General features: G+C 33.6%; 1 protein-coding gene across 11 annotated transcripts in view; it reads right to left on the bottom strand.

Annotated features, from left to right (window-relative positions):
• The window catches only part of Braf (B-Raf proto-oncogene, serine/threonine kinase), a 111,451-nt gene that overhangs the window by 38,460 nt on the left and 49,779 nt on the right, over positions 1–23,212 (bottom strand). For 5 of the 11 annotated variants that reach the window (XR_007341834.1, XM_048786818.1, XM_048786820.1 and 2 more), the window contains 7 exons: positions 19,323–19,358; positions 18,956–18,992; positions 17,556–17,675; positions 14,436–14,572; positions 13,070–13,187; positions 10,581–10,665; positions 9,536–9,712 (listed from right to left, as the gene is read on the bottom strand). Coding sequence is in view for 10 of the 11 variants with exons in the window: in XM_048786818.1 (XP_048642775.1) it covers positions 9,536–9,712; positions 10,581–10,665; positions 13,070–13,187; positions 14,436–14,572; positions 17,556–17,675; positions 18,956–18,992; positions 19,323–19,358 (710 nt within the window). In the remaining variant the exon portion in view is untranslated. The remainder of the gene's footprint in view (positions 1–9,535; positions 9,713–10,580; positions 10,666–13,069; positions 13,188–14,435; positions 14,573–17,555; positions 17,676–18,955; positions 18,993–19,322; positions 19,359–23,212) is intronic. The other 6 variants (XM_048786819.1, XM_048786826.1, XM_048786821.1 and 3 more) reach the window with 3 other exon arrangements.

The raw sequence follows: 23,212 nt of genomic DNA, 5'->3' as shown, positions 1-23,212 counted from the left end.
GGGCCTTGTACATACTAGGAAAGCGCTCTACTGCTGAGCCATAACCCCAGCTCCAATTTATTAGTTTTTTAATTAAAAAGTTTTAAATTAATAAGTTCTTGCCTTTTGTGACTTAAGAAATCTTTGCTACATGGTGAATGCCTGTAATCTTAGGGACTTGGGAGGCTGAGGCAGGAGGATTGCCAGCCCCAGCAATTTAGTGAGGGCCTAAACAACTTAGTGAGACCCTGCTGATAAAAATAGGCCAGGGATGTAGCTCAGTAGTAAAGTGCCTCTAGGTTTAATTGCCTACCCCAAAGAACTCCTTGCTTAAGACTACAATAATTTTCTTCTCTGTTTCTTATAGAAGATTTAGATTTTTACATTGTAGTCTCAGGTCTTTGATTCAAGTAAATGTTTGTCATGTGTCTGGTAAGGGTTACTGGTTTGTTTTTCAAATGGATATCTAGTTGTTCTAGCAACATTTTTTGAGAAGATCAACCCCAAGAATTGCCTTGGCACCATAAAGAAAAGGAAAATAAAATCACTATAGATCTATAGATTTATTTCCAAACTTTCTATTTTGCTTCATTGATTTTTGTCTGTCCTTAAGCTAGCACCACACTGTCATAAATACTGTGGTTTTACTTTAAATTTTGATGTCCCACAATACAAATCCTTCAACTTTGTTCTTTTTTCAAGTGTCTTGACTATAAATTTCTAGTTACTGCATTGCCATATGAAAAGTTTGGAGTTTTTTAAATTTTTTGTAATAGGGAGTGAACCCAGGTGTAGTCAAGGTCTGTCTGGCTCTTTTATACTTACTGAAGTACACATTAAAAAAAAAAATCTCAGCAGATATTTGTTTGGAAATCGATGACATAATCATAAAATTTATATCGAATGGAGTGCAGTGGCACATGCCTAGAATCCCAGAGACTTGGGAAGCTGAGGCAGGATGTTCACAAGTTTGAGGTTAACCTCAGCAATCTTTTGAGACACTAAGCAACTTAGTGAGACACTGCTCAAAATAAAAAATAAAAAAAGCTGGGGATATAGCTCAGTGGAAAGCACTCCTGTGTCCAATCCCCAGTATCACAAACAAAAGAAAACAAAACATCAAATAGCTGGATGTGGTGGTGCACACTTGTAATCCCAGCCATAGAAGGACAGCAAGTTTGAGGCCAGCCGGGGCAACTTAGAGATACCCTGTTTCAAAGTAAATAAAAAGGTCTGGTGATGTTGCTTAGTGGTAAAGCACCTCTGGTTTCGAACCCCAGTACCACATACACAAGAAACAAAACACCAACAAAAAAGAAAACAGACCAAAACATCCCCCACCCAAAACAAAAACAAAAACATAAAGCTGTGAAATTACAGAAAAGTGAGAGAGTAGCCTGCTGATCTTCAAAGCTTCTAATATATTGGGTATAGGATTGTCTCTTCTGTTGGGGAACCTTATTTATGTAGTATGTGACTAGACTACCTGAGGTTTTTCACTGCCCCTGTTTGAAGTAAGTGCTTTGCTTAGGAGATCAGAAGCTACTTGTTTGAGCCAAACCTCATCTTTACCCACAGAAAACTTTAAACCTTCTTGATTTTATTCTTTTTTTTCATGGTGGTACACATACTTTTTACTCACTGTCATTAAAACAAGGCATAGTTTGTATATGAAATCTTCAAATCATGACTACAAGGTAATTTCTTGACTTCAAATACTATACCATTCATCTTCTAAATGGAATTATGAGGACAAAGGCTCTGTTTTTCTGTAGAGAGTCACTGCCTGCCTATCTCTATTTTTCAGCACATCCTATTTTTGTCTGGAATAGCAAAAACCATGCTATTCTTTCTTTTATTTAAGTTTATTTCAAACATTCCCAAGTCCAAATATAAAATGAGAGGCATGACATTTGTTTATTTACAAAAGCAAGGTATCTCAGTGGAGGAAAGAACACTCTTTATAACAAATATTGCTGCAACAACTGGATATTCATGTAGGAAAAAAAATAAACCTTGACAGATATGTCATAACACATACAAAAATTAATTTGAAGTGGACTGATAACTTTAAAACAAAAGCAAAAACTAAAGCACTTCTGTAAGAAAACACCACCCTTTTTGTATTCATATAGCATTTTAAAGTTTTCAGAATATTTTCATGTTATTTGATTTTCTAACCCTCACTTCTTTATTTGTGAGGCATGCAAAAAGCCAATAATTCCAAATTATGAAGATGGGAATTTAAGAACCCAGAGTACTTAAGTGACATGACCAGATAGGCATGGCAGAAAGAACATGGGTTTTGAGCACATAGATTTGAGTTTGAAATCCAACTATGTCCCTTAATAGCCATATAACCTTGGGTACATTTATAATTTAAAGATTAGGGGTTTGAATTCCTAATCTATAATATGGAGGTGATAATGTTTATCTTGCTGGGTTGTTTTTCTTCTTATTTTTTTAACCACATTTAATGAAAGCCCACTATTTGCTAAGCAACAACTGTTCTCTGTCTTGGAGATAAAAGCAGAAGATCCCAATGAGAGTTGATGACTGTGTGCTGTGAAAAAAAGAACAATTCATGGATCATTGTAATATTTGATCTATGTAAACAGCTCAAAGAACAACTGCAAGTTGCTGAGAGAAATAGAATATAGGAAGAATGGACTCAAAGAAAAAGACAAGCAGCTTAGTTTTATATGTATTAAATTTGAGGGGCCCATTAGACAGCAGATATTAAGTATGAATCTTGAGTACAAACAAAATGAACTGACCGGAGACTGGCAGATAAATGTTATTTATTTATTTTATTTATTTTTAATTAATTAATTTATTTATTTTTTGGTTCTGGGTTATTTAACTCAGGGGTACTTAACCACTCAGCCACATCCTCAGCCCTTTTTTATATTTAGAGACAATGTCTCACTGAGTTGTAGGTACTTCACTAAGTTGCCGAGTCTGGCTTTGAACTCGAGATCCTCCTATCTCAGCTTCCTGAGTCACTGGAATTACAGGTATGCAGGCTCGATAAATGTTATTTAGATGGTTCTTCAAACCATTAAATTAGATGAGATCTCCAGGGGGTTGAGAAAGCAACTGATGAACAGATGGTAGTGGGACAACAAGGAGAATATACTTTAATGTATTGTTCTTCAAGACTTCAATATCCATGTAAATCATTTGGGGATCTTGTTAAAATGTAGACTTCAATTCAGTGGATTTGGGGTGGTAACTAAGATTTAGCATTTCTAAAAAGTTGCCAGGTGGTACAGATACTATCCAGATTTTGAATACCAAGACATTAAGAACAGGATTAATCAATCAATTAAGAACATGTTTCAAGTAGAAGGATGTGATTAACTACATTCTGTTTCTGAAAGATCAAATAAACTGAGGACTGAAAATTTAACCATTAGATCTAGTAACATGGAGGTCATCAGTAACTATATTATTATAAGTGTTTTGTGGAGTGGAGGGGGCCAAAGCCTGACTGGAGTGGGTTCCAAGATAAAAAGAGAGGAGAGAAACTAAACAATGAATATCAACTCTTTCTTAAGAGGCTTTATTGAAGAGGAATGAGATAGCTGAAGAGGACAGCGGTATTAAGAGAGAGTCCCTCACAACTTATTTATTATGAAAATTTTAAACATATAGGAAAGTTGAAAGCATACAATAAACACCTCATATATCTTCTACCTAGATTAACAACTGTAAGCATTCTGCCAAATGTGCATTGTAAGAAAGATTTTTAGGGAGGTTATTCAGGAGCAAAGGAAAAACTGTTGATGAACAAGAGATAAGAGCATTGACTAAAAAGACCTTTCTGAGTAGCAAAAGAGAATGGGATCTGGACCACAATGGGATGGGATCTGGACCACAGTGGAGTGGTTAGCTTTGATTCTTAGTGAAAAACAACTTGGCATGAAGGCAGGTAGGTGGATGGGTGGGTGGGTGGGTGTTATAGCAGGTGCTTCCAATTTTCTTAAAGAAATGGTCAGCAAGGTCACCAGGGGACTATTACTGGAAAACGGTTTTGGAGGTCTAAGGACAGAGGAGGTAATGACAGTCTCTAGGAGACAGGAAGAGTGATGCATCAGCTTGACATTACGGACCCACTGGGGTTGTTGGAAGAATTAAATAAGTTGGAAAAACAACATGGTACAAAGGTTAAGAGACTGCTCTCTGGAGCCAAACTATGTGGGGCAAGTTATGTGACCTTTCTATATTCTGGTTTCTTCATCAGTAAAATGGGGATAGTAATTGCATCTACTTCACAGGGTTGCTGAAGAGTAAATGAGGGAGTCTATAAAAAGTACATTATATAAAGTCTGTATGTACATAGTCTGAATATAGTGTATATAATTGTTAAATACATAAATAAATGTCAGTGTATCTTTTTTTTTTTTTTTGGTACTGGGGATTGAACTCAGGGGCACTTGGCCACTGAGCCACATCCCCAGCCCTATTTTGCATTTTATTTAGAGACAGGGTCTCACTGAGTTGCTTAGCGCTTCACTTTTGCTGAAGCTGGCTTTGAACTCGAGATCCTCCTGCCTCAGCCTCTGGAGCCGCTGGGATTACAGGCGTGTGCCACTGTGCCTGGCCATGTCTGTGTGTATGTTTAAAACTGGAGAACATACTTCGTATTAAAAAAAAAAAAGAAGGAAATAGTGAGTTAGTAGTATGTAGAACACTGTGATCAGAACATAATATTTACTAACTAGTAAAGAGGTTCAAAATAAGAGTGATTGAAGAAGGCAAACCCAGTATTATTCCATACTTAAAAACCAATAACAAAACCACAGTGTAGAGTATTATAATACACAATTAATGAAAGGATACATAACATACATCAATGTATTAAAGATATCTCTTGATGATAGTTTACTGATACTTTGTGTTTATATTCTCTGAAATTTTTGTAATGTTTTTATAGTTCCTTGTAATAAAATTTGCCTTGAAATTAAAAATTGTATAATATATGAATCATTCATAGTTTCACCATATCATTTAATGATTTATTGCTAATCATTTTTCAAAGTCTATACTTATAAAAAAGTTATAAAAGTAAAATTTAACTATAAAATCTTTTTTGTTATTAAAAGGAAGAAACAATTAGTGCTATTTCTCCGTGATAGCTGCCCCCATCCTGATCCCTTTTTGTCATTCCTGGAGGCAACCACTGCTGAACTGGTATGTGTTAATTCTTATTTCAACACTTTTATTTTATTTTTTTTATACATAGGTGTGCACCATTTTCAAAAAAAATCCAAAAATTAAAAAAATGCTGTTTAAAAAATTTAAGTGGTTTTGTGCAGCAGCTACTTTTCTCAATTAACTTTATATTGTATCGCTTTTAACTGTTCATTTCTTTTAACTGTTATTCCACTATATATATGTGCCAATATTTATTTACTGTTCTTCTACTAACACAAACGATTTTAACAATATGAAATTATTACATCTCTTCCAGAACACATCTCTTAGAACAAAAACTAGTGTTTCTGGAGATATAACAAGCATTTTTCTGTTCTTACAGATATGCCCTCAGTGTGGTTTGTCCCATTCAGAATGTCCCAGTGATTAATTTCCCTAATTTTTATGAACATTTGATCTTGTCAAAATTTAGGCATTCTGCTAATTCTAGCAGGTGAAAACAATGCCTTTTTGTTTTACCTTGCATTTTCCTTATTATCAGCATCCTCTTATCTAAAAATCATTTTTACTCTAAGTATTCTTTGACTAATTAGAATTCAATTACTCTTATAAGTTCATCATCTTTTCAATTAAAATTCACCTTTTATCTTCCTTTCATGAGGTTTATTTATGAATAAAGGAGGCATACTCTTCATTGTTTAAAAAAGCCAGTTGCAGTTTATCTCAAAATTCTTTTTAATCATCTTATTTTCAGAATATAATGCTTCTGTGAGCATACCACCAGGCCATGACTTTCTCTATGTGCTTCCCTGATTTAACATTTAGTACATTTTCTAGTAAAGCTAAATTAAAAACTATACCCTCTGAAATTATAAGTCCTACAAAGAAATGGCCTGATGTAGTGACCATACCTGAAATTTCTTTAATGACAATATTCTCAAAATAACTTGGTCCTTAGCCTGAATCAATGACTGGCAGGTGAGAAGATGATAAAACAGACCGGATAAATTTTGACTTCTAAATATAGAGTTAATCTATAATTAACAATTATAAGAATGGCTTTGTTCAAGTGACCCTAGGATATTCTTTCCTGTCTCTGAAGTACTTTTTGTAAAAAAAAGACAAAATCACCCAGGAAAAATATCACCCATTAATTGTTTGCTTGTAGTCTGTAGCCCACCAATAAAGATAACACCATTGGAATGTCACAGTGGTTCTGCTTTTCTAATTATTGAAGATTTTATTTTTTAAGTGGCCACAATCCAGCAATGTGTTAGGGTATTCCTGTTTTGCTTATGCCTTGGGACGTAAGAATGAAATGTGGTGTACAGTCAAAAAAGATAATTTTAAATAGAACATAGAAAACATTCAGTGGGCAGACTATTCTGAAATGAGGGCTTTGTAAAAGTACACTGTTAAGTGGACTTAACTGTTAGTGCTACCATGCCTGGCACAAAGCCATTTTTTTTTAATATTTATTTTTTAGGTGTAATTGGACACAATGCCTTTATTTTATTTACTTGTTTTTATGTGGTGCCGAGGATCAAACCCAGGGCCTCACACGTGCTAGGTGAGTGCTTTAACACTGATCTACAAATCCAGTTCCCACAAAGCCACTGTAATAGGATAATTTTCAATCTGTCAAAGTCTTCAGGAATGTACGATGTGTTGGTACATTTATCCAGAAGCATATAACCATCTTATAAAAAGGAACAAAAAAAGGGGGGGAGGGGAGAAACTGTACTTTATTTGGTTAATTTTAAGCTTGTAATAAAAAGTAAACTCTGCTAGAGGTTCTACAGTTTATAATTTGTACTTTTTCAGGTACTAAAATCTAGGATAAACCTGATGGAAATGTGTGTGTGTGCGTGCGCGCGTGTACACATATTTTTTTAATATATATATATGTATACACACACACACACACATATATACACACATATATATATACATATATATGGGGGGGGAGAGAGAGAGAGAGAGAGAGAGAGAGAGAGAGAGAGAGAGAGAATATGAATGTGTGTGTGAGGCACACTCATTACAGAATGAGAACAATTTTAAAATGTAAACAAAGTGTTTTGGAGTAGATAGACTGCACAATTTTAAACCATAAAGTGATGGGAAAATATCACCTTTTCCCTGACAATTTTCCACACTACACAATTCCAATATGATAGTGTTCTTTTCTACAGTCACTTGTTTCACTTGTTTTCACTGGTACTTCATTGCCCTTTCACTGTTGCTAGATTTTTCTTTTAAATTTATTTTGAGACAGGCTCTTGAAATTTTAAATTCCACATGCTGGCCTTGAACTTGAGATCCTATTGTCTCAACCTCCCAAGTAGCTGGGATTACAGAAGTGTGAACTGTGTCTCACTAAAAACAACTTATAATACTGTATTTTGCTGCCTCTTTATATTATAAACCCTTTTCCCTTCTATTATTCACTTTTATTACTTCTTTGGCTATTATTTATTTTCTTTGACATTTCTCAGTTTTGATATGAGAAGAATTTGGCTTTTCTCTCTTCTGGAAGACGAACCTATCAATAACAAAGAGTTGTGTGTAGTCATGCATTTCTTCATGTCACAGATACGTATTGTGTACCTATTCCAGGCCAGGCCCCATTCCAGGCATTAGGCATAAAGAAACAAACAAAACAAAGTCCCGCCCTCATACAGTTTGCATTCTAGTGAAGGGGGCAGACAATGAGAAAAGCAAGTCACGTAGGATTGGGTGTTAAACAACAAAACAAACGAACGGGTAGGGGCAATAGAGAGTGACATGATGGGCGGGGGACCTGTTATTTATCTAAAGTGATCTGAGAAGGCATGTCTTAAAAAAAAGAAGGGATATTTGAAAAGAGAATTTAAGGACATTTGTAGCATAAGTATATTAAATAGAAAAGAACAAGTACAAATGTGCTGACAGAACATGCCTGGCCTGTTAAAGAAACAGGAAAGAGATCAGTGGGGGGAAAGAAAATAAGTTGTTTTTTTTTTGCTGAATGTTTATTGTTTTTGCCATGGTTTACTCCTCAAATTTAGATTTGAACAGATACAGATTCCAACTTATCTGAAAGGGTGAGAGTGTTTTAAGTTTAGTAGACAAGTAGAACGGTTCTAAATAAAGTAATAATATGCAGTATAGCATTTTGGCTGAAAGTAGGTTTGTAAACAGTCTAAAATTACAGATATATTACCTGGTTTTGAGCCAGGGAAGGTGGTGAAGAGGGAATACTTAAGAACAAGGTCCAGTTTTTAGTCCTGGCTCCAACACCAACTTTCTATAAGTGATTTTTTTTAATATTTATTTTTTAGTTGTAGATGGACACAATCTCTTTATTTCATTTTTATGTGGTGTTGAGGTTTGAACCTAGTGCTAGGTAAATACTCTACCAATGAGCCACAACCCAGCCCCTGCATATATCCTTTTATTCTAATTTTATAATAAAAAAAAAAGCATAGTGGTTTTTAGGGAAAAAATGTTGGTATTGGAAATCCTGAGTTAAACAACTTTTCTGCTATTTATTAAATGTGTGTCCTTATACAAGTCACTTAAAAGACTGTTTCCTTATTTGTAAAAAGAAAATAAAAATATCTACTTCATAACATTAAAGGACAATCTATGCATGTGAAAACAATTTGTATACTACAAAATATTAAATTAGGATATTTTAAAAGTATGCTTAGTTTACTTTATTGAATTTCATGTGTTTTCAAATTTTAATTTTATCTTTTGGTTTACGTATTTATTTGCACTTAAGAGTTATATGCAGAATTTATCTTGTAAGTCAGTTCTCCATTTTAAGCTATGCAAATTTTAAAATTAACTATATTTTCAACTATGCCACAAAATTATATATATATATACATATATATATATACACACACACATACATATATACACATATACATATATATCTCTCTAAACCTGAAGACCTCAAAAAGAATGAGAATGAGGATTTTCATTTTAACTTATTAAATGACCTATTTGCAATAAAAAATTTGGGCACTTAGTGAAAATGATTTGAAAGGATAATTAGCAATTATTACATATACATATAAGTATATACACATATACATATATACAATTGTTAAAAAAGTTTTTTTATCTATTTTTGTTCCCTGAGTCTCTACTGCTTACTTAAATCACTGAATGTGAAACACTCAGCTGTATATTTACTATGAAATTATTGGTATTCGTCACTGTAGGTTTTGATGACTGCACTAGGAAAAGACTGCTTTATATTTCTGTATCATATTGTTAGTCATTAGTGTCCTTATACTGCTGAACAGTAATTTAAAATGCAATCCAAAAGAAGTATCAAGTCTTTAAAACATCTTCAATTGTCTTCAAAAGGAATTTACAAGAGATTTAACAGAATGGAACTTACTCCATGCCCTGTGCAGTTTGCCGTGCAATATCTATAAGTTTGATCATTTCAAATTTGGTCTCAATGATGTGGAGATGGTGATATAAGCTGGAGCCCTCACACCACTGGGTAACAATAGCTAGTTGTGGCTTTGTGGAATAGCCCATGAAGAGTAGGATATTCACATGTCGTGTTTTCCTGTAAAAGTAAAGTGATGGTAAATAGTAAATGCCAATAAACTTTAGCAATTCTTAAAAGGGAGTCAAAGTAGTCAAGCAGTAAGATGAACAGAAAATGGTATTAAAACAAATAAAAAGCATTTTAGATGAATTATCTAATTAATTATCTAATCACCCATCCTATTCAGAAATGTCTTTTTAAAAAAAATATATCTGACAAGTAAGCAGAGGTTGCTTAATACCTTGAATTTATGGGAAGCTCACTAATTGAATAGAGCTACCCTACCCACTTTTCTGCTTAAATGGTTCTAGTATTAGAAAGTTTTCTTGTGAGACAAAATCATTTTCCTCCAACCTCCACAACTTTCTTCCCTTTTCTGCTTTCTGGAATATAAGGTAGCAACTCAGTATCCTTTTAAATCTAACAGTCTTCTCTGGATTAAATATCCTCAGTTTTGTTGACTCGCCGTCTTTCCAAATTACAGTTCTAGAATCTTCCCCATTTAAGTTGTCCTACTTTGAACTTACTCTCATTTGTAAATGTTCCATAAGTTCTAGGCACAGGAGTAAATGCAATCTCTAAAAGATATTCTGAAACACTTAGAATTTTGAGAGCATTATTTCCATAAGTGAAACTACTATTTCACATGGCCACAATACTATATTTTCATTACTTCAGTGTAGAATTAAGTTTTCTTCAGCTATACCAAATAATATGAATACCACTTAAAAGAATAAGCTGAAAGAAAATAAAATTAGACATCCTATGGCTCTATATACTTATTCATTTTGAGTAAATTGTAAAGCTAATAGTGGCTACCACCAGAAAACAGGAGCTAATAATAATAACTTCTTTCTCCTAAAAACAGTAATTTGCATACGCTCACCTGAGTACTCCTACTTCATTTTTGAAGGCCTGTAACTGTTGAGGTGTGGGTGCTGTCACATTCAACATTTTCACTGCCACATCACCTAAAAGGTAATCATCATTCCAAATGTCATTCCAATTTTAAAAATTTAAAACTATAAAACATTCTTGGGGATTTCCACTAATTATAATAATTGGTAAATCCATAACACTGTTAAACTACAAATAAATTATGCCTAACTGTCTAAACTGCATTAATTTTTGAAGGATAAAAATGAAATTAACAGCAATACTCCTATACTAGTATTTCAAAAGACCAACCCCCAAATAGACAACCTTGTTTTCCCTGGAAATTTAGTTTAAGTAAGTACCCAGAGTATTTTTCCAATTATTTAACAATACTCAATGAGATATATTTACTAAATGAACACTGAAACTAGAGATAAGAGTCCCAGTGGAGCTTGGCTTAAAGTTGAAAACTTCAAACTTCTTTATCAGAGCAGTTAACATTATGTACAAAGTTATGGATTATTTATGATGCTTTTCATTAGAAAAATGTTTAAAATTATAGCTAATTTAAAAAAGTTTATGTAAAACAGCCATAACTCTTACACACTACCACTAAAAGTGAAAATTGGTACAACCACTTTGTAATATTGCTGGTAGTATCTATAAAACTGGACATATGCACATCATATGGTCCTACAATTTTCTCCAAGGTATGTATACCCAGCAAAAATAGATTTATATGTTCTCTGAAAGATATAAAAAAAAATATTCATAGCAACATCATTGGAATAGCACCAAACTGGAAACCATCCAAATGCTCATTACACAGTAGATGGAAGAAGAAATCAGCTTACACATTGAAAAATTAACAGAGAGAATGAATGACTTCCAACAACAATACAGATGAATCTTGCATACAACATAAGGGGCCAGACACTGAAGGGTACATGCTGTATGATTCCTGTTGCAGTCAGGTTGGTAGCTAACCTTGGGGGAGGAGTGACTGGAAAGGGGCATCAGGGGAGCTTCTAGTATGACAATAATGTTCTGTTTGTTGATCATGGCTATCTATTCACTTTTTGAGATTTCAGCTACTTGTATACTTACATGCATTTTTTTATATGTACATTAAGCTTTTATATATATATTATTGATTTCTTTTAATTATCAATATAATACAACATTCATTTTATCAGTGGTACCATATAACTTACCTACCACTTAAAACCAATGTTTAAAAACATTTTGAAAGCACCCAGAAAAAAATTACCATAATGCCACTCACTGACATTTTATATATGAATGATAAGGCTTATATATGAATGCAGGGTGAATATTTATGAATATATAAAAAAATGAGAAATATAGTAAACTTCTGATAGAAATTTTTTATATTATATATATAACATATATGGGGTATTACACATGCTGCTTTTATACAATTTAATACACCAAAGACACCTTCCATATCAATAAATGTAATTCTAGCATATCATTTGAAAAATCCTATACAATCATGTATGGATCCAATTTATTTATCTATTTATCTAATCTTTTTTAATTTTCATTTTGCATTCTTACTAAATCTTAATGAATTTACTTTTATACATGATTATTCATTCCTGTCCCATTACTTCCTAAGGATGTCATCAATATACATATTGCCAAATTATATATAATAATAATGTTTATAATAATACAAATAATGGCTCAATAGACATACTGCCAAATTGTCTTATAGAAAATTTGTAACAATTTATTTTCCCACCAGCAGCACTACAATCACATCTCTAAATATGGTCAATTTAACGTGATGACACACACCTGTAATTCCAGCAGCTCAGGAGACTGAGGCAGCCTCAGCAGTTTAGCAAGGCCCTAAGCAACTCAAGGAGACCCTGTCTCCAAATAAAATATATATTTGAAAAAAGGGCTAGGGATGTGGTGCAGTGGTTAAAGCTCCTGGGTTCAAACGCTTGTATTAAAAAAACAAAACAAAACAAAACAAACAAACAAAAAAAACAGAAACCAACCCAGATTTTGGGGAACAGCTAATCTGGAGAATCTTAATTTTAAAAAATTATTACTGCAGTCAGGCAGGGCGCCACATGCCTGTACTCCCAATTACTATGAGGCAGGAGAGCTACAAGTTCAAGGCCAGTCTGGGTAACTTAATGAGACCCTCTCAAAATAAAAATAAAAAGGGCTGGGCATATAGCTCAGTGGGAGAACAACTGTCTAGTATGGGCATGGCCCTGGGTTTGATCCCTAGCAACACAAACACAAATAAATAAATAATTAGTAATATAATGAAAGGAGTCCTGATTGCTGTGAACCTAGGTTTTATTTCCCATAATTCTTGTTACAGTTTGGGAGAACTTCTGCATCTGATGAAAATGATGCAAACAGTGAGTATTCTTTGATTTTTAAAAATAAAATGGTTACACATATACTATTACTGTGAGACTTGTGACTACGTCAACAATATTACATACATACCATGCCACTTTCCCTTGTAGACTGTTCCAAATGATCCAGATCCAATTCTTTGTCCCACTGTGATCTGTCCATCAGGAATCTCCCAATCATCACTTGAATCCCGTCTACCAAGTGTTTTCTTGATAAAAATAGTGCAAAAGTCAAGTTAGGCCAACCAAACAAAAAGGGGAAACCTTATGTTCCATGTGAAGTATATTAACCTAAGCCTGAGAGGAGCAAGATGAGGAAGATAATATCGCTTCTTTCACCAAAAGCTGAAGAAATAATAGTTAAAAGTATGACTAGGAGCTGGGGTTGTGGCTCCGTGGTAGAGCGCTTGCCTACCATGTGTGAGGCACTGGTTTGATCCTCAGCACCACATAAAAATAAATAAAATAACTATCAACAACTAAAAAAAAATTTTTTTTAAAATATGACTAAAAATACAAAACAAAATTAAGACAAGTCAGACTTGGATAGAAACAATTTATTTAAAAATGAAAATTATTTATTGAGCATGTGTGAGAAATGCCTATTATTAAAATTAATAAGAAAAACCAGTTTTGTATTATTTGGAGGACTATAAGGGCAAGATAAATATTATGTATTTGTGATAAGTTTTTGCCTCCAAATACCTAAAAATTTAACCTAATATGTTATAGTAACAGGAGACAATTTTTCTAGTTACTTTTTTCTAGTCAGAGTTAAATTTTCTCATAGATCTGAACTGGTCTCTCTCTAAAAAAAAATCTATCTATCTATTTATCTATCTATCTATCTATCTATCTATCTATCTATCTATATCTCCAATTACTTTGGTAGGGTTAAAGGATCATCTTCCCAACAAGTAGCAGAAAGTTAATTTTTCAAATAGGGAAAAATGTCACTTCATAGATTTTTGAATTGTAGTTCAGCCTTTAGAATATGTATGCTTAATCATGCTTTCCAAAACTTTATTTACTCTTTTTTCCTTATTTTATTTTAGGTACTGGGGTTTGAACCCAGGGGTGCTTTACCACTGAGCCACGTCCCTCAGCCCTTTTTATTTTTCATTTTGAGACAGGGTCTTGTTTGAGGCTGGCCTCAAACTTGCTATCTTTGTCTCAGCTTCCTGAATAGCTGGGATTACAGGTGTGTACCACTATGCCTGGCTCTTTTTTCTTATTAGAAACAGAATGCTACTGTTACTCTTCCAAAACTGCCTTTTACATTGGAGATGAAAATGAAAATTGGTGTTGTGGGAATATGCTTAAGCAAAAATCAACTGTTAAATTTGATAGGGGAATTTTTTATCATATACAGATATAACATATCTAAAAGTGACATTTATGTGGCTCTGATTTCAAAAAAGAAAGGATTCCGGTGAAAAAAAGATAAATATTCTTACCATCCTATTCCTGTCTTCTGAGGAGGAAGATGACTTCCTTTCCCGCTGAGGTCCTGGAGATTTCTGTAAGGCTTTCACATTAGTGAGTGAGCCTGGTAATGAGGCAGGTGGGGTTGCAGACAAACCTGTGGTTGATCCTAAATTAGGGAAAATGTATCCATTAAGGAGGAGCAAGGGAGCGAGTTCCTTTAACAGGGGGTGCACAAAGTGCAAGGGGGGACTTAGATTTGGACTTAAACTTGCTATTAAAATGTAGTATATGTTCAAATACTGACCTTTTGAAAAAAACAAGTCAAAAGAGGCCTATTGGTGATTAGTACTAATTTTTTTTTAGTTTTCTGGCCAACTTAATTACAGTTTTAAAACATCTAATGATAGATATATTATTGGTTTAACTTTTCCTAGTCCAAAGTCTAGGGAAAAAAATTCTCTTAATAAAAAAAAATTTGTCTTTGAAGAAAAATTTAAAAAGTGAAGTCAATTAAAAAGCCTATATAACACATTTTTAAATAGAAACTTTTAATTGTATTACCTCAATAGCCAATCAATATTAAAAAATATGGAAACCCCCAAAAGGAAATATTTTCTAATGTTACCTTAATATTGAAAATATAGGGCTTGTTCATATTAGCCACTAATATTTAAATACAACCCCAAACTATAAGCTTTACTACTTAAGAAATATTGATCAGTGTCAGTAGTTCCTGGAGGTTTTTTTTTTTTTTTTGGACTAATATAGATTATTTGTTACCTTTATAACAAAATGACTGTAAGCAAAGCCAAGTAGGTTTCCTTAAAATTTTCTGAAAATCTCTGCATTTAAAAGTAAGTATAAAGTAAATGTTATGGCCTTTTAGGCAAGTTACTACAAATGCCAATATTTTGTATGCCAAGTAAGCCCAAGGAGTACTCTTTGGAAGTGGACTCAGTTGGTAAGATTAGAACCTTTCTGATGGGCACATTTCCAAATACTGACTCAGTGGTAAACATCCTAAGTCTATGTATAGTTGCATCTGGTTCAGAGGGGCTCAGGACAATGAGTCAGGCTTGAATACAGCTGAATAGGACTAAGATTTCTAGGCAATATTTATATATATATATATATATATATATATATATATTCTTCAGGAATATATACATATATATATTTTAAAGATTACAACTCATATGGTAGAGATGAGACCATAGTCTTTCAAAGAACAAGGATGTCAAAAAAACCCCAAACATTTCAATGTTAAATATGGGCTGGGTACAGGGGTGCACCCTGGTAATACCAGGGACTCAGGAGGCCAAGGCAGAAAGATTGCAAGTTGGAGGCCAGCCTTGGTAACTTAGTGAAACCCTGTCTCAAAATAAAAACGAAAAAGAACTAGGGATGTAGCTCAATGGTAAAGCACCCTAGGGTTCAATTTCCAGTACCAAAAAAGAGAAATATCTTAATCTTTCTAAGTGATTATCCCACATTGCTCCTTCCTTTCTTTAAAAAAAAAAAAAAAAAAAAAAAGTTCAATCTGGGTAGAAATTTTACCATTGTTACATCATACTATAATAGCATGTGAAATTTCCATGCTCTCACAGGCAGTTTTCTAAAATAAAATGGTGTCTAACTTGTCTTTTAATTAGAGCATAATCCATTTTCTGCCTGCCATTGATATTTTCAACACCATATAGTCTTAATCGCTTACCCAGGTGACACAGTTCTGGTCTACTTAGTAACATTTTATTCCTTAGTTTAATCATATTATTCAGTACTGGATGAACTTCCATCCCATTTCATGGATTTTTCTGAGAAACAGCTGGGCTGAGAGAGCAAAACTGAAAACACCATTGCTACATGGTGGAATGTGATGGACATTATCTAAAGTACATGTATGAAGACACGAATTGGTGTGAATATACTTTGTATACAACCAGAGATATGAAAAAATTGTGCTCTATATGTGTAATAAGAATTGTAATGCATTCTGTTGTCATATATAAATAAAAAAATTAATAAAAAAAAAAAGTAACAGGGGGCTGGGGATGTAGCTCAGTGGTAGATCGCTTGCCTACCATGTGTGAGGCACTGGGTTCGATCCTCTGCACCACAAAAAATAAATAAAATAAAGATATTGTGTCCATTTACAACTATTTTTTGAAAAAGTATTGATCAAGAGCCAGTAAATATAATTCCTTTTTTTTTTTTTTTTTTTTTTTGCAGTACTAGGGTTGAACATAGTAGGATGCTCTACCACTGACCTAGCCAGGGCCCTTTTCGTTTTTTTTATTTTGATAGGCAGGTTTTCCTCAGCTCCTTAAATTGCTGGGATCACAGGTATACACCACTGCACCCAGATAATTCTTTAAAAAAAATATTTGTAGCCAGACATCTGTACCAACTTTGACTTCAAATTTTAAAGTCAGTTTAAGAACTAAAATATGGCAAAATAAAAGGCAGAGTAAAATTATACTGCTAACTTTTTCTTCCTATTAAGGTATAATTAGAGTATAACTACTCTGAGTTTCTGAAGTATTCTGAAATATCCAAAATATATGATAAATCTTTCTGTTTTAAAAACAATTCCCTATTTTTTCATAAAATATACACATTCCATATTAGGGCAAAGAATGAAAACAAAACCCAAAACGCATTGCTGATATTACAAAATTAAAAAAAAAAAGCTAAAAGCCTAACAAAAATATTTTTAATAGGGGTTTCCATTTATATTTTAATTTTCTTAAAAACCACAAAGATTGTTAACAAATAGTTAATCAAAGTTATCACCTACATTAAAATTTAAGGAATCCATATTGAAGATCCCTCCCATCTTATTTGTTCCCACCCACTGAGTTTAAGTTATCAAGACCAAGATGTAATAGTATAACAAATAACAAGATGGAAAATCTCAGCTCAGATTTTTTTTCTCTCTTAAAAATATATGACAGACAGCATACAGAAAACTTGTAGTAGTGAATATGTGTGAGAAGCACATTCAGAGCATTCCAGCCAGGCCAAGCAGAAATTCAGTACTGAAAACTCTCACACTTACAAACACACGCTGTGAGGGTGAGGCACAAACAGCATCTGTAGTTTATATTTAGTTTGCTTTGGGTGAAAACAAGAAAGAAGAGCCCAACTACCTCTGAACACTGGGCCAGGCTCAAAATCAAACACTATTTCACTGGGGACAGAATGTAGGAGGGGACTGGGAGTCCGGGATTGGTATTTCCGAAGACAGCGCATCAGCTGGTTCAAGGGGGCTGTTAGAAGAGAAAGAGAGGGGCAGGCAAACACAGGAAGACAGACACACAGAAGAAATGAAAGAAGTCATGGGGAATAAATAAGATGAATTGAAGCCCGCTTCACAAAATAATTCTGGACTTTTTTCTTTAACCTGCTTATTTTTATAAAATCCCAATCATTTTTTAAAAAGTGACTCATAAAAAGGACAAGAAATGCCACTTGATTTTAGATTCTAAGCAGGCAGTGTTTATGACAAAGTTAACTCTGTGATGCTAACATGATGGCAACATTTAAATGCTTGATGTATTGGGCAAAATTATCAAAAGCCACAGCTATTAAGACATATGAAAGTCAAACTGGCAGCAACATTAAATTGGCAGGTTCATGGAATAACAAACAGAAGGAAAAACCCTTTGTATAACTATGTGCTCTAGTCAATACCAAGTCCAGAGTACATAATGCAGGCTTATTATTTTGGTAGCTTCATAGGTGTACAGAAATATAACAAAAGATGGTTCATACAATGTTTACTTAGAAAATATCTCTGAGTCTGGGCTTAGATATTTTGAAGATACAGAAGGTCACAATGAAGAGACCAGCTCTGTCCGTGATACTGCAGGTCTTCCTTATTAGAGAAGTACAGAGGACCTCCTGCAAGAAAACTTCAAGGCAGTCTTAAATACCATCTCTGAGAAAACATTAAATGGGATAAATTCTTATAAAAAGTTTTTTCTTAAGCGATGTTTCTTAAGATAAAAATTCTGAAAGATACAGCAATTTCTTGTTTGCTTGCTTTATTTACTAGACTAATCCAAGGGTAAGCTTTTCCATTCTGGGCTAGCTATTCAATAAAAGGTACATTTCAAACACTTCCAGAAAGTTGAAGGGAAGTGTCTGACAAACTAAGGAGCTCTGGCAGGCAATCCAAGTCATGATTTAGCAAAATCAAGTTTTAAGTATGAATGGAGGACCCCAAAGGAAATTTATCAATTTCCATTTAAGAGAGGTAGAAGTTAACGAAGTGGTTAAAATAATTAAGGATCTCTTCTTGATGCAATATTTAAGTTACAGATGGTACATTTAAGACTACCTTTTGTGTTTTCTCATTTCCCATTCATGTCAAGAATTAGTTAAAATTAGCAATAAATGATAAATACTACAAAAATTTGGGTTTTCGCTACTTATTTTTCTCTGTGTCTGTGTTTCATGAAAGAAGCAAGTATAAAGGAGATAAGCAGCAAAGCAATTGCATTTTTTCCTGAGCATTTTTTTTTTTTAAACTGAACTTACTACTTACCTCCATCACCACGAAACCCTTGGTCTCTAATCAAGTCCTACAAATAAATAGTAAAGTATATTTATTCAAAGCATATGGTAAGAAAATAATAGCAACACTGAATTTTCACTCTACATTAATAGAAAGGTTAATTCAAAATAACACCTGTCTTACAATTACTTCACAAAACAAAGAATATGAAATTAGCTAGTGGACATGATAAAAATCTAAATTTTGAAGTACTTGTCAAACTAACCCTATAACTGAAAGGATTTTTAGTCCTGATCAAATGCTGAAATCCATTTCAGGCCATTCAAAACCAATGGCTTCATCAATCCTTAAAGAAAATTCTACTGGCACATATTAAGAGCCATAAAAATGTTCATACCCTTTGATCCTGTAATTCCACTTCTGGGAATTTTTCCTAAGGAAATAATTCAGAAGAAAAAATGATATGCACAAAGATGTTTAGTGCAGCATTATCCATCATACTAAAAAGTCAGAAATAATTATCTCCCAATGATAGGCATTTTGACAAATTATGGTTAAGTAAGTTATGGAGTATCAATTTAATGAAGTATTATGCAACCATGAAAACAATAATGAAGATTAAATCATGAAACATATTCACAATAAGATGAAAAATACAAAGTTAAAAGTACACTGAATACCATCATAAAATATGGATACACAAGGACATACTACAAAAGAGGGAAAAAGATCAAAATAGCTCAAATAAGAATTTTATTAAATTTGTCATTGTTATTAAAATACAGTTACAACAGTGTTAGTAGTAGGGAAGTCACTCTGTTGTACAATTTGGACCTTGATAGGCAGAACTTGGATTAGTTTGCTTACTCAGTTTAATTTAAATGTGAGGGATTGAATGGCCCCAAATGTATCTAAATAGGCCCTTTGCCAACAGGCAGCTTTTTGTTTGCTAGCTAAAACAAAGAATATTATTTATAGGTATATTTCTGTCATGTTCAATGTATCACATAAAGTCTTCAACATTTTCTACAGAATAATCAATAAATACGCATATAAAACTTCAAACAAGGTGCTAGGTATTAGGGGTGTTGCTACCAATAAATACAAAATTCTGGTAGTCTCATTAACTTTCTGTGGTTTTGAAAGTTTATACTCATTGTAAGAGAAATGTACACTCATGAAAATTAAATGATATAATTACAACAACTTAAAATATTATAGAAGAGATATCAGTTTGTTGCTAAGTTACTGTCAACCAAGTGCTTTTGGCAATAAGATTTTTAGTCCTACATAAAGGATTTTATCATTGGGGAAGCATTTGAAGAAATGTCTGAGGGAGGGTTGGAAAAAAGGAGTATAGTTAAGGGCCTTCTAGACACAAGGACACATAAGAGAAAGGCCATATCCCTTTCTTTTCGCTGCATCTACCCCGAAACTTACAACAACTATGAACTGACCAAATTTGGCTTTCTCCACTCTTACAACCTACAGCTAGTACCAACATGAACTTGCATTTTTCAGTCTCAAATGTGTTCTTAAAACTCCTCAACAATCTTTTTACTTGTTCCAGGTTAAACAGGACGTTCTAGTTTCCAAATCTGATTATTTCAAACTTTCTCCCACTCTCTTGTAGTTTCTTCTCTTACATTTCTTTCCTTCAGCATGATAAACAAAAACCATCAGAAGAACTTTTGGTCCTGCCTTTACATCCATAAATATTTGTATAATAACATAAGCTATAATTTCTGAATTCTTATGTACTGGGCATAAAAAGAAGTGTCTAGGTAGGCACTATTAGGTGGACAATAAAGTCATACAGTTTGTAGAGAGCTATATCCATCCATCTTTAATTCCTCATAGCTTGTGCAGGACATCATTAGCTATTCTTCCTCTTCTTTCAATTCCCTCCTTTACTACTATACAGTATAATGGGTAAGCATAAGAAAGGAAGGCCAGGTTCAAATATACTTATCAGCTGTGTGTTGTGGTCTTGGTGTACTCTTTAATCTCTGTAAATTTATCATCCTCTCTCACTCTTACTTTATACTAATTTTCTTAACAGTGAACTAAAGATAATAATAGTACTTAACCCATGAATTTATATGAGGCTAGAACAAGAAAATTTATTTATAGCACTATCACAGTATCTGGTACACAGTAAGCATTCATAAGTAGTAGCCATTTTACAGATTCTTAGGAATCTTATCTTGAATTCACTAATTTATAGTCTCCTTTCCTTCAACTCACTATCTTGACACCATTGCTACTACTTCAGTTTCAGCTTTTACTGGCTCTTGTTTAGAATACTGCAAAAGCCACATTATTGACAATTCTGCCTTTAGATGCAATACCCATTCATCTATCCTCCATGTGACCACTTTTTCGAAAGTCTAGAGCTGATATCTCATACTCCTAATTCCCTACCTGGTATACTTAATAAACTCCTACTCAATCATCTTTTACAATCTGGCTTCAATGTTATCCTTTCTCTGCTAAATATTCCTACATCCAATGAGATAGAGTTTATTATTCTCTAAACTCTCATTAGATATTTTGTGGTTATTTATTTGTATCTCTGATTCATCCACTAAAACTGTGACTTCTTTAAAGGCAAAGACCATGTCCCAATTCATCCTTAATTACTAATTGCCTAGCTCAGAGTCAAAAGTACATCTTTTTAGTGGGATAATAGGTGACTGAACATGAATGAAATTCATACTTTATCTTGTAATCAATGGTAAATCACTGAATTTTTTTTCAATATTTTCTAGTTGTTGATGGACCTTTATTTTTTTATATGTGGTGCTGAGAATCAAACACAGTGCGTCACACAAGCTAGGCAAGTGCTCTTTCACTGAGCTACAACTCCATCCCCTGAAAGTTTTAGAATACAGTAAGAGAGGATGATAAATGTGTTATGAAAATTATCCTGATGATAGTATAGATAAATCAATGGAAGGAAATCCATTTAGGAGATAAATGTAGTAAGTACTTCAAGTGGGCAATATAAATTTAAATGGTGGTGGCAATAAGTGAGAACCAGTTTGAGACACACATGAAAAGGAAAAGGTAATGGCTGATTATGAGAAAGAGGAAAAGGCAAGATACAGAGTGACACTTTGAAAGTTCAATTATGAGAGATCAGGAGACTAGTAGTCACAAGCAGAGAATAAGAGAAACAATTTAAAAGGACGTTAGTTTTAAAAGTAAAGATAACAAAAGGCTGAGGCAGGATTGTCAAGTTGGAGGCCAGCCTCAGTAACTTAGTGAGGCCCTAAACAACTTAGCGAGACCATTTCTCAAACAAAACAAAACAAAGGTTTGAGGATGTGGCTCAGTGGTTAAACACCACTGGGTTCAATACCCTGCACCCCCCAAGCCCCCTCAAAAGTAGTAAACATGAAGATTAAAATTTTGGATACAATGAGAACAAACCGAGATAAGAAATATAGTTTGATTTCTTATTTCACAATCTCCTTATTCCCGTATTTTCCTCCCCTATTTACTAGTTAAGGAAAAATGGCACAAGAGGAAAGCCACTTACTTGAACCACCAATGGAGAAAAGGTTTTATAGTAAAATATGGGAAGAAAGTCTGATTTTTGGATGAAATTAAAATTTATGATAAAGGTTTATTTATTTTTTTTTGGTACTGGGTTTTAAACCCAGCAGCACTTACAACCACTGAGCCACATCCCCAGTCCTTTTCATTTTGAGATAGGTTCTCACTAAGTTGCTTAGGGCCTCACTAAATTGCTGAGGCTGGCCCTTTACTTGGAATCCTCTTGCCTCAGCCTCTTGAGCTGCTGGGATTACAGCCATTATACCCAGCTTGTAATAAAGTTTTTGTTTTTAACATTTAATAAAATTTAACTTATAGTTTCAACTATAACTAATTCTTTTTTTAATATTTATTTTTTTTAGTTGTAGTTGGACACAATACATTTATTTTTGTTTATTTATTTTTATGTGGTGCTGAGGATCGAACCCAGGGTCTTGCACGTGCTAGGCGAGCGCTCTACCGCTGAGCCACAACCTCAGCCCTACACTAATTCTTAAACATACAAAGAATCAAGTTTTGTGGTTAGAATGCCAAGCTTATGGCAGTACCATCTGAAACTGTTAATTTCATATGTAACTTTTACAGCATAATCATAATCAATTTTATAAGAATTTTAGAGAAGTTCATGCATTCCCAAGGACCTCTATCAATCCTTTTGATATTTACACTATTTTCATTTGAAGATAAAACTTTTACAGGGATAGTGTTATTAAGGAAAATGTCAGA

Source organism: Marmota marmota, unplaced genomic scaffold (assembly GCF_001458135.2).
Source record: "Marmota marmota marmota unplaced genomic scaffold, marMar, whole genome shotgun sequence".
Taxonomy (NCBI): domain Eukaryota; kingdom Metazoa; phylum Chordata; class Mammalia; order Rodentia; family Sciuridae; genus Marmota; species Marmota marmota.
The sequence above is the reverse complement of the archived record's forward strand: the minus strand, read 5'-3'. Positions and strand labels throughout refer to the sequence as shown.